Genomic DNA, 13257 nt, shown 5'->3' with positions numbered 1-13257 from the left:
CCCATGCTGCTTTTTAAGCTCAGTCTAAAATCTTTTTCCTAGGATTTTCTAATTGGTCAGGGTTTCACTTCAGACCTTACATGTCTATCCCTTGACTACTACCAGTAAGGAATCTTACTTGCCATACTGGTAAAGTAAGACACATGACTCTGTGATCCTTATCAGGTGAGACTTCTGGGATCTGGTGCTCCCCTAGATATTTAATTTACACAGGAGTGAGGCTGATACTGAAGTTGTAAGTTTTAGTGACTTGGGAGAATGGTGGTGCCCTTGCTAGTAATAGGAAAATTGGAAAGATGGGAAGATTTAGGAAGAAAGATGAGTATTGCTTTGAACATATTGAGTTTCTTATACCTTGCAGAATATCCATTTTGAGATATCCAAAAGGCACTTAGTGATATCTAGAGCTTAGGATTTGAGTTGTTTAACCAAACCTGGGAATCATTTTCATAGAGATAATAATTGAACCAATGGGAGGTGATGTGATTATCAGATGAAGTATTATAAAGTTTAAAGAGAAAAGGGCTCAGGATAGCCCTTTGCAGAGACAGCTACAATTAGCTGGTGGAGTCTGAGATCTGTCAAAGGAATATCAGATGGAGTAGATAGACAAGGAAAACCTGAGCAAGCAGTGTCATAAAGACCTAGAGAAGAGAATATCCAGGAGAGAAAAATCAATAATATCCTGCTACAGAGAGGTCAGTAACAATGAGGACTGAGAAAAGATCCTCAGATTTTGCAGTTAAAAGATCAGTGTTAATTTTGGAAAAAGCATTTTCTGTTGAGTGATGAGATTGGAAGCCAGATTGCTGAGGTTTTTGAAGCAAGTCAGGGGACAGGAAGTGTTGGAGTGTTGGGGCCTACTGTAATCTTTATTGAGGAATTTAACCAAGAAAGGGAGGAGAGATAGAGGATGGGCATAGTTGTATCAAGTAAGGATTGTTTTAAGGAATGGAGAGCTATATTTGTGGGCAGTAGGGAATGATCTAGTAAGTAGAGAGATTGAAGATTAGAGAGGTAAAAGGAAATATAGAAGAAGCAGTTTGACAGAGAAAATAGTTGTAAGGAGAAGGGCCATCTTTTCATATGAACAGGAGTGAGGAGATAATCAAGGATGATGTTTGACTGATGTGAGGTGAGGAGGGGAGGAGAAAAGGTTTAGGAGTGATATGGAAATTTTTTTGTTGTTGTTCTTTGTTTTCTTTTTTTTTTTCTTAATTCAATTTTCAATTACACATAGAAACAATTTTTGACAATTATTTTCTAACATCTTGAGATTCAAATTCTCTCCCTCCTTTCCCCACTCAGGTGGTAAATAGTCATATAGGTTATATCAATGCTTTCATGAATACATATTTCCATATTCCTCATGACATGACTGAAGATACATACTGCTCACTTCACTTTGCATCAGTTCATATAAATTTTTCTGAACTCATCTTGTTCATCATTTCTTATGATGCTCTAGTATTTCATTACAACCATATACCACAACTTGTTTTTGATTTTTTGCGATACAGACCAAGTAGTGGTATTGCTGGGTCAAAAGGTCTGCATAGTTTCCTGGCCCCTTGGGTGAAGTCAGGTATGTATAGTTTCATGTCTCCTTGAGTGTAGTTCCATATTACTCTCCAGAATGGCTATATCAGTTCACAGTTTCACCAAAGGTGTATTAGTTTCTCAATTTTCCCACATTCCTTTCTACATTTATCATTTTCCTTTTTGGTCATATTAGCCACTCTGGTGTCAGGTATGCCATGGAAATCTTGAGGAGAAATAAGAATGTTTGGAACAGCCACTGTGGGCAGTAGGATAGCAGTGAACATTTCCATTATTATTAATTTTTTTATAAGGTTTTATTTTTTATTGAATATTTTTCCATGGTTCCATGATTCATGTTCTTTCCCTCACCCCCAAACTCTACCCGCCTCCCTGTAGCCAACACACAATTCCACTGGGTTTTACATGTATCATTGATCAGGACCTATTTCCATATTATTTGTAGTTGCACTGCGGTGGCTGTTTAGAGTCTGCATCCCAAATCATATCCCCATCAACCCATGTGTTCAAGCAGTTATTTTTCTTCTGTGTTTCTACTCCCACAGTTCTTTCTCTGAATGTGGTTAGTGTTTTTTCTCATAAGTCCCTCAGAATTGTTCTGGATCATTGCACTGCTGCTAATAGAGAAGTCCATTATGCTTGATTGTGCCACAGTGTATATCAGACTCTGTGTACAATGTTTTCCTGGCTCTGTTCCTTTCACTCTGCATCAATTCCAGGAGGTAGTTCCAGTTCACATGGAATTCCTCCAGTTCATTATTCCTTTGAGCACAATAGTATTCCATCACCAACAGATACCATAATTTGTTCAGCCATTCCCCAATTGAAGGACATTCCCTCATTTTCAAATTTTTTACCACCACAAAGAGTGCAGCTATAAATATTTTCGTACGAGTCTTTTTCTCAATGATCTCTTCGGGATATAAACCCAACAATGTTATGGCTGGATCAAAGTTGCAGACAGTCTTTTATAGCCCTTTGGGCATAGTTCCAAATTGCTATCCAGAATGGTTGGATCAATTCACAACTCCACCAGTAATGCATTAATGTCCCAATTTTGCCACATTCCCTCCAATCCATCATTTTATTATTATTACAGAGCCATAGCCCATTTCCTTAAAAAAATTTTTTTTTAAACCCTTACCTTCCATCTTAGAATTGGTTCCAAGGCTGAAGAAAGGTAGAGGTTAAGCAATGGGGATTAAGTGATTTGCCCAGGGTCATACAGCTAGGATGTGTCAGAGACCAATTTTGAACCCCAGGTCCTCCTTACTCTAGGCTTGGTGTTTTATCCACTGTGCTACCTAGCTGCCCCTGTAACATAAATTTGTAATGGACCCAGTCAGCATAGTTTTGTGTTTTCTTCCAACTCTTTTCAGCAGATGAAGCAGTAGAAGTAGTGAAGGAGGTAGATGATAGAAATAATCCAAGGTTGGGATTTGGCAAGGCATGATTGGTGATAGGACAAGAACAAGGAATTTGAGTGTAGAGTTAAATGTATTCACTAATGGGTTGAGTTAGATAAGAAGAAGCCAGTGTAGTGGTAGTGGGATTGAAGATCATGGTTAGATTAAAGAACAGGATTTAAGGGTATAAAGAAAGATTATAAGATAAAATCCAGAGCTGGGTAAAACTACCAGACAATAATAGATGGCTTGCTTATTCATAAGTAATGTGAAAATAAGCATTGGCTCCATGGCACACACCAGGCATAAAATATGGGCTTGGGACCTGCTTGGTGTTCATGATGGAGGGTGAATGAGTGACTGAAGAATGGATGACTCGGTGGAAAGGTGGAAATTCCTGAGCTCTTGGACTTTTGAGTATAGTAAAGGACTAACAGCGGAATTTCTCACTTTCCTCTGAGAAAACCATAACTTTTTTGAGCAGATTCTTAACAGAAAGCTTCATGAAAGAGGAGGCTTGGGTTAAATGTGGATGTTTACATAGTGTGGGATGAGGAAGATGTGGTAAATGGCAAGAAAAATATCAGAGGAGGGATGAGTTTGTTAAGAAACATCAGTTGCATTTAGTATGCAGCTTTTAGGGGCAGGGTTAAATTAATATAAACAGATAGCTTTTGAATGTGAAAGCTATGTAGTCTTATTTAATAACATTGCTTTCTCTTTGAGGACTTATACCCTTAGGAAGAAAAATCCAAATTATTTATCATTTGAGTACCATTTAATTTATGTGAATCTGTACTTGTTTACATATATATATATATATATATATACACACATATTCCTTTGTACATATATACATATACATATATATACATACATATACATATTACATACATATACATATATTCTTTTATAACTAAATCTTTTATATATAGAAGTCCTATCTCCTCAGCTATTAAGTTCCTTGAGGGCAAGGAACTTGCTTTCTCTTTCTTTTGAATCTTTTTATAGTGTCTAGAACTTGTGTCCTTACACATAATGGTTTCTTATTTTAAAGCAATTGTTAATTGAATAACATTGGCAATGATGCCCATTAGAGAATGCTTGTAAGGAGTAAACATGCAGATTGATTAAGAGAAACAAACAATAAATTTAAAGGTATTTATTGACATTCTAGACATTTCTCATTTAAATTTTTTGGGGTTCTTTTATTTACAGAGTCCAACACTCACCTACTTTTAAAGAGGTCAAGGTACAGCTTTTAGAAGATGCAAGTACAATAAAAGATCCTGTTTCTGTGGAGATGAGATCGTCATCCAGTGGAATTGATTCTGCTTCAACCGTGGCAGCAGCAACGGCTGCCGCCATTGTGACAGCAGCTCCATTGATAAAAGTAGGCTTCTCCAGCAATCCTTTCCCTCAGACTTATAATTATTGTAAATTTTAAAAACATTTCTAAAAGACAGTACACAGATGGTTGTGTCCAGGGTTTTGTAGACTTCTTATTACTCTGGAGAAGAGAGTATTTGTTCCCTATTTGCTATTTCTTGTTCACTTGTAATAGCATGGATTACCTACCTCATCATGGTGAAAATGAAATCAAATACATTCATTCTTCATTGCCTTTTGCTATTTGCTTCTTAGCTAATTTAATGGGAATGAAGTTTCATCTCTAGACTACCATGTCAGTCACTACCATTCACAGCACAGGGTCTAGTCTTTTCTTCAGTTAAACTACACAGATTCTAGCCTCTAAGTACTAGCCTTCTCTTCTCATGCTTTCCAGGCTCATGTGAACTGCTTTTCATTAATAGATGCAGTCAGGTCAGGATGAGGTATGGACTACAGAAAATTAGAGAAGGCAGAAAATAAGAGCCAGTGCCCACTATGCTCCTGCTGGCTGTTACCATCATGTGATCATATCTATCATTCCAACTCAGGTGCTTTATGAGGATTTAAATGATTGTCTCTCAGATACAAATAAGGTGAATGGGCACTTTCATACTTACAGGCCTTATAAGTACATAAAAAAAGAGGTAATGCACATATCTGGATGCACAATAGCCTTTCTGGTAAAACTTGCAGACTGTAGATGGCTTGCTTATTAGTAAGTCATGTGAAAACAAGCACTGGATCCATGGCACACACCATGTATAAAATATGGGCTTGGGACCTACTTAGTGCTCATGCTGGAGGATGAATGAGTGACTGAAGAATGGATAGCTCAGTGGAAAGGTGGCCTTTCCTGAGCTCTTGGCCTTCCTTCTTATACTTTAAATATTTAGTTCTCCGATTTTAAAAAATTTAGTTTTATTCTGAACTTAAACACCATGAAACATGAACATTTACACATATATACAGCAGAACACAAAAAAGTATTGTGTATGAAACTATGTTTTCATTTCATATCACTTATTTTCTGAAAAAGTATATTAGTTCTACATGTTAATTTCAAGACTCTCCTAACTTTAAAATGTGTTTTATTCTGAACTTCCATCTTTTCTCTTCTCTGCATTTAAAATGTTTCACAGACTTTATTTTTTTACATTCCTATTGCCAATTTTACCTTTCCCTCCCTTTCCCTTGTCCCCAGTTAAAAACAGGGAAAGGAGAACCCCGCCCCCTCTTTTAACACATAAGACTAGTAAAAAAAAATCTAAAAAGCAAATCTACATTGGTGCCCCAAGTTTAAAAATGAATATCTCTGTACCTTGAATTTATTGCCTCTCAATCAAGGGGCAGATAAGACTTAAGATGTAGGGCCTCTGGAGACATGATTGCATTTTTCTCAAGTTTTTCAGAGTTTGTTCCCTTGTGTTTGTTCAGTTATAAATTATTCCCTTGGTTCTGCTCATTTGCTCTGTATCCATTCATATTACTTGAGATTCTCTGAAATCATCCTTCACAATTTTTTACTGCATAGTAGTATTTTATTGTAGAGGCAACTGTGGCTCAGTGGTTAGGAGCAGTGGGCCTGGAATCAGGAAGACCTGATCAAATGTGGCCCCATACACTTTCTAGATGAATGACCATAGGCAAGTCACTTAACTTCTGATTGCCTGACAAAAGGGTCCACTGAAGAAAGAAATTGCAAAGTATTCCAGTATCCTCACCAAGAAAACCCCATGGATAGCTTTGCTTATGAGATACAACTAAATGACAACAACAGCATAACATTTCATTATATCAGTATACCACAATTTGTTCAATCATTTCTCAAAATAATATGCATCCTCTTAAGTTTTTTTGTTTTTCCTTTTTTCCCCTTTAAGATCATTGTTTTTTTGTTTATGACTATTCTTTTTCTAATATTATGCTCCATTCTTTATTTCTTGTGCCCATGAAAAAAGTATAGTCTTAATTAGTAGAATTTTTCTTTAGTTTGACCTTTGTCCTCTTACTCCTTAAGGCAATCATTAAGCCTTTAAGTGTATCAGGCATTGTGATTAGTGCTCAAATACAAAGAAAATGGGAATGATCCATGCTTTCAAGAAGCTTATGTTCTGTTAAGGAACATAACACATCTTCATTTTTTCTATGTCTACAAAACTAATAAAATAGAGTACTTGCAGCTGGAGAGATGAGGCAAGGTTTTTTAATTATCTTTGTTTCTACTGGTGCTTATGTCTTTGGTTTCTTGGTATCTTATTCTTCTAATAATTCCTGCATAGAGCCTTTATCAATCCTTCTAGTTATTTTTTTCTTTTTCTTTTTAAAAAAAAATTTAATTTAATCTTCCTCATTACATGTAAAAACAGTTTCCAACATTTTATTTTTTATTTATTTTATTTTTCAATCCTTGCCTTCCATATTAGAATCAATACTTTGAATTTGTTCCAAGGCAGAAGAGCACTAATGACTAGGCAATGGGGGTTAAGTGACTTGCCTAGGGTCATACAGTTGGGAAGTATCTTGAGGCCAGATTTGAACCTAGGACCTGCCTGTTTGTAGGCCTGGCTCTTAATCCACTGAGCCACCCAGTTGCCCCTCTAACATTTTAAAAAGAATTTTGGGTCTTGAATTCTCTTCCTCCCTCCCTACTTCTCCATCCCCCCCCCCCTGAGATGGTAAACATTATGATATAGATTTTATAGTCCTTTTGTTGAAAGAGACTTAAAAAAAAATCTAAGAAAGAAAATGAAAAAAGTTTGCTTTAGTCTGGATTCCTTCTCTGGAAGAGGGATGGCATTTTTTTTATCATGAGTCCTTTGGGATTGTTTTAGATCATTGTATAGCAGAGACTAGCCAAGTTATTCACAGTTGTTTATCATACAGTATTACTGTCATTATGTACAGTGTTCTCCTGGTGCTGTTTACTTCACTCTGCTTCAGTCTGTGAAGTCTTCCCAGGTTTTTCTGACCTCCTCCTGTTTGTTATTTCTTATACATACAACAGTATTCCATTACAATCATACTTACTTAGCCATTTCCCAATTGAAGAGTATCTGCTCATTTTTGAGTTCTTTACCTCTACAAAAAGGGCTGCTTTAAATATTTTTGTACAGAGGGCAGCTGGGTAGCTCAGTGGATTGAGAGTCAGGCCTAGAGATGGGAGGTCCTAGGTTGAAATCCGGCCTCAGACACTTCCCAGCTGTGTGACCCTGGGCAAGTCACTTGACCCCCATTGCCTACCCTTACTACTCTTCCACCTATGAGCCAAAACACAGAAGTTAAGGGTTTAAAAAATATTTTTGTACATGTAGGGCCTTTTTAAAAAAACTCTTTGGGATACAAATATAGTAATGGTATTGCTGGGTCAAAGGGTGAGTACTGTTTTATAGCCCTTTGGGTACAGATCTACCTCTGCCCCAGCCTTTATTATTATATATATATTAATGTTTTTTCCTTCACCTTGAGTTTTTGTTGTTTTCTTTGTATATGTTTATATTTACTTAATTTGTGTATATATTGTTTTCCCCAACTGATTGAGGCCATGGACTGCTTTTTTTTTGAATGTGCGTTTGTATCTTTAGTTCCTGGCACTAATAAGTACATAGATGATTAAAAATACCTTTTGATTTAGATTAGGATGAAAATCTCTCCCAAAATTCAACTTCAATTGAAAGTTAGCTATAATTGTTTTTTAGTCATTTGTTCCTATCGACTAAATTAAATTTCTTTTTAAAGCATAATGTTTAACTCTTTCCTCTCTTTATTCCAACTTTCTACCTTTGTTGCATCTCTTTTTTCCACTCATAGTTTATGATCCTTGTTTGGGCCTTTATTGTCTCAAACCTGGATTAATGTGATAAATTTCTAGTTGATTTCCTTGACTTAATTCTCTCCTTATTCCAGCCATCTAATCTCAGTTGTCAAAATCATCTTCCTAACTTATAGTTCTGACCATGTTATCCCTACTCAATGAACTTCAGTGATTCACTTTTACCTCTAGAATCAAATATAAAATTACTTCCAGGATCAAGTATAAAATCCTATCTTTGACTTTCTATCATCGTCCTTTCATGCCTTTACAGTCTTTTTGCCCTTTATTTCTCTCAACATCCTTTTATGACCTGTTAATACCATTTTACTTGCTGTTCCTTAGACATAACATATTATCTTCAGCTCTGTGCCATAGCTTTGGTGGTTTCCCAAACCTAGAATGCTTTGCCCCTTCACCTTTATCCCCTAGTTTTCCTGGTTTCTTATGACTCAAGTCCTATTTTCTGCCTCTCTGACCTAAGATTGCTCAGTCCCCCTTGCCCTCCTGGCCCCAGCCAAAAAATGCCTAGTGCCTTCCTTTTGAGGTTACTCTCCATTTACATTTTTTATATCTTGTTGGAACTTATTTGAGTGTTGTTTTCTTCATTACAACGTTATTCCTTTGAGAGCAGGGGTTATATTCTTGTCTGTTGTGTATCCCTTGTACTTAGTACAGTGCCTGGCACATAGTAAGTGGTTAATAAAAGCTTGTTTTCCCTTCTAGAGATGGGAGGATAGTGGGTGATAATGCCCTGAGAAGGGAGATAGTAGTGGAGATAGATGTGTGAAAAGAGTATTGTGTGAGAAAAATGGAAAGGTATGAAGGAGTCAATGGCAAGCTTTAAATGCCACACATTATTTTCTTTTTGATATTAGAGATGGAAGAAACCCTTAGGAGTTTTATAAAAGTCACTTTGGCAGCTATGTGGAGGATGGATGAATTGGGGGGTAGTTGATCAAAATGGAGCCTATTGGGATCGTTCAGGACGGTGGTGATAAAGACCTGGACTAGGGCAGTGTGGTAGGATTAGAAGAAGAGAGTGAGCTTTTGCACTGTCATGCCTTCCCTTCTTATCATCGGCTTCTTTTCCTTTAAGTTAACCACTCAACTGCCATGCTCTATGAGAAGCCTTTGTCTCCCGCAACTCCAGACCTCAATTTCTAGTGCACTACCTTGTATTTAATTACTTTACATATGTTTATATTTATTCACTACATACTTTATCCTATAAATTGTATGGAGGGAGAAACATGTACTAAATATATACAAAATACATTCAAATATCTATATTTAATGTGTTGTTAATAAATGGTGACCTGGTCATTTAACTTACTGCAAGAAGTTCTGATTATGCTATATTTTTCTTGTTTTAGGTACAGAGTGATTTGGAAGCAAAAGTTAATTCTGTTTCAGCATTACTCAATAAACTCCAGGAGACAGATAAACAATTACGTCATGTTGCTGAGCAGCAGAAAAACATAAAAGCCCAGACTGAGAGATCTTGTTGTCAAGACCATGAGAAACAGTTTGATATGATTATAGCACACCACCTTAGGCATCTTGAAAAACTACAACAGCAACAGTTAGATATCCAGGTATCTTAATTCATATTAGATTGTGTTGTTGTATTTCTTATTACTTTATTATCTCAAACTGATAAACAACCATCATTAAAAATATTTAATGAAATATTACAGATAACTAGTTTCAATTCCTATAGTTATTATATCTACTAATGTGCAAAATATTAACATATAAAGGAATCCGAGGAAGGAGTTCATCCCAGGCATGCACATTGCTTTGAGACAATTTAAGGGGTAGGAAATGGGAGTCTCAAATTCAGGAAAAGCTATTAATGAATTTGGCTGGAATGTAGATTATGTGAAGGAAAATAGTATAAAATAAGGTAAGTGGCAACAAGATTGTGTAGGTCTGCAAATTCCAGGCTGGGGAATTTGTATTTTTTCCCATAGGCAGTAAGGAACCATTGAAAATTTTTAAGCAGAGGAACAAAATGATTAGAGCTGTGCTTCAGAAAGACTATTTTGGAAGCTGTGTGGAGGGCCTTAGGACCACTACTGGATAACTCAGAACTTGGTGATACAAGAAGGTTGGTCTGGACAGGGCTGAAAGAAGAGGTTAGTCCAAGTAAAAGAAAAGCAAAGACAGATAATAAGCAATGGAAGAATCGCCTGAAGTGGTGCAACAGAGACCAGAAAATCTAGGCTTTGCCTTTTCCTTTGGAAAGGCTTGAGGCTTAAATCTCATTGACTTTGTTTATGTAATGAGTGAGACCAGGTGTTTGTGGGTCATAGTGGGTTTTCTGATGCCAAGTAGTACAGATGGGTAGAAACCTCACCAGGAACATAATCATAGATGAGGATACTTGGGTGTTGCTACAAGTACTCATTCTAGGTTGGTCATCTATAACAGATGTTTAACTCATAGCCCAGTGCTAACCAGATTAAAATCTAATTGAGAAATATTTGACATCAGACTATTAAATGTATTTTGCTTAATTATTTTTGAAAAATGCATTTTCTAAGGGGATTTGTCTAATTATAAGTTGGGAAGTATCTGTAGTCACAAAATAGAATTGATCTTCTCCCAAAATAACATTTTAAAAATGAAAGTCATAAAACAATTTTGTCTTCTAGAACCATTTAATTACCTCTGCACTAAACCCTGGCAGATTCCAGTCTTTCAATATGTTGTCTTCCAATCCAGTAGAAAAATCATTTGTAAAATCAGAACTTCGTCCTGTTAGCAGTAACCATTCTTCACGTCACAGACACACAGAGCTTTCTAGTCAAGGTAAATGCTGTTAAATTTGTGAGTCTTGTCTGATACTGATTCACTTCTCACCCACGATGAATCTCATTTTCATTAAATTAGTGCTCTTGTTTTTTTCTTCTTGTTTTCTAGCCTTATTTTTCCATACCAACAAATAACGAATGACAATTATATTGTGTTAATTAGCTTACATGCTACTTTTTTGGTACTTCACAAAATTAGTTTTCTTATCTTTTATGTATGTTAATCAACAGGTATTTTTCATTGGGCACTGTGTTATGTTTTGGAGCCAGAAGTACAAAGAATGAAACAATCTTTAGGTCAAAAAAGAAAAAGGAAATTCCACTTCATGCAATTAAAAGTGATACCACAGCAAATCAGTGAATCTATGAGCTGATTAGAAGGACTGTTATCATTAATATAGATCACAGGTTATATATATATACACTGTCTTATCCTCTGTGACTTGTCCATGTCCTCACAGAAATTTCTCCATGAGCTAGTTACTTTCTTCTTAGTCTTTTTACTTTTTGTAGGTACTAGTGCAACATTCAGTGTGTCTCTCCCTTGTTGATAACATTAATTATAGCTCCATAAAATTCTTCGTTTTCAAAGACTGTAGTGGTGGAGTTTAAACTCTGAAGGGCTTGTGCTGAAGCCAGTTCTAATGAAAATCAGCAAGTGCTACAGATTAGATTTTTTTTGTCTAGATTTAAGAAATTGTCATATAGATTAAACTTACAAGTATGCATACATACTTTTCCTTTTCTACTCCCCCCCATACATTCTCCCTTCTCCCCAGCCAGTCTGTTAAAACATTTGCCAGCATACTCCTGAAGTGCTCTATATAAGTTTTTTTGAGGTAAACAGTAGTAGAAAGCTCAGGGAATAGAGTTCTCACTAAACTAGAAGCCACTCCAGGGCAGTAGTGTCAAAATTATATTAAAAATGAATCTCCTCCAGCAGGCTGTATATTGATTTAGAAAACCACAAATTATCTATGTTTAATGTATTTTTATTTATTTTATTAGAACATTTCCTGGTTATAGATATGTATATATATTTTTTAATTTTTATTTTGAATATTTTCCCATAGTTACATGTTTCATGTTCTTTCCCTCTCCCCAAACCTCACTAACCCCCCTTTGTTGACGTACAATTCCACTGGGTTTTACATGTATCATTTATTAAGATCTAATTTCACATTATTGATAGTTGGACTAGAGTTATCTTTTAGTCTACGTCCCCAATAATATCCCCATCAGCCCATGTGTTCAAGCAGTTGTTTTTCTACTGCCACAGTTCTTCCTCTGAATGTGGCTAGTTTTCTTTCTCATAAGTCCCTCAGCCTTGCTCAGGATTCTTGCATTGCTGCTAATAGAGAAGTTACGTTCCATTGTACCATAGTGTATCAGTCTCTGTGTACAGTGTTCTCCTGGCTCTTCTCCTTTCACTCTGCATCAATTCCCATTCTTCCAGTTCTTTATTCCTTTGAGCACAATAGTATTCCATCACCAACAGATACTGTAAGAGGGAAAAGGTTTTTTTTTTTTTTTTGGTTCAATATAATAAAAGATGGTCACCAGAGGATTGAACTATTATCCATCCTCAGTTAAGAATAATCTCACATCAAAATTGACTTTTATGGAAGTTTATTTACAATTAAGAAGAGAGAGAGAAAATAAGGAATAAGAATCTAACCCAGTAGGTATTTTACTATGATCCTCTAACTAATCCAGGTAGATCTTAATTAACCCTCAGCTGAGAGTCAGAGGGCCAGAGGCCCTCTATTAAGGAAGTTCCTTAAGAGAAGTTCAGGAAGATTCAGTCAGTCTTTAAACTCACCACCTCCATGAACCAGATAGACCTCTCACTCACTCAACTCCCTCTTTTTAAAGGGGTCACTTATTCATCACTTCCTGTGCCTTCCTCCTAATTTGCATGTCCAATCACAATAGACAATTCTCATAGTACTGCCCAGGGGGCAGTCAGTTGATTCTGATTCGTCACCTACTCTAGGACACATGAGTTATGGACCTCCCAGAATTAGAGGTGTTCTTACCTTTGGTGATTAAATCTAAAGATGGGTAGTATAGACAATCTAATTATCACAATACCACAATTTGTTCAACCATTCCCCAATTGAAGGACATTCTCTCATTTTTCCACTTTTTTGCCACCACAAAGAGCACAGCTATAAATATTTTTGTACAAGTCTTTTTCCTTATTATTTCTTTGGGGTATAAATCCTGGTTATATTTTAATCTGCCTTAAGCCACCGCAGAATCTTTTTGA

At 36.2% G+C, this 13257-nt stretch overlaps 1 protein-coding gene across 1 annotated transcript in view; it reads left to right on the top strand.

Moving 5' to 3' along the window:
• KIAA0586 (KIAA0586 ortholog) overlaps positions 1-13257 on the top strand; it is a 152007-nt gene that overhangs the window by 10357 nt on the left and 128393 nt on the right. Inside the window, exons 5-7 of the mRNA XM_044659964.1 lie at positions 4185-4359; positions 9543-9764; positions 10827-10983. Coding sequence (XP_044515899.1) covers positions 4185-4359; positions 9543-9764; positions 10827-10983 — 554 coding nt within the window. The remainder of the gene's footprint in view (positions 1-4184; positions 4360-9542; positions 9765-10826; positions 10984-13257) is intronic.

This window comes from Gracilinanus agilis, chromosome 2 (assembly GCF_016433145.1).
Source record: "Gracilinanus agilis isolate LMUSP501 chromosome 2, AgileGrace, whole genome shotgun sequence".
Lineage (NCBI taxonomy): Eukaryota > Metazoa > Chordata > Mammalia > Didelphimorphia > Didelphidae > Gracilinanus > Gracilinanus agilis.
Note: the sequence above shows the minus strand (reverse complement) of the source record. Positions and strands in the feature narration are given on the sequence as shown.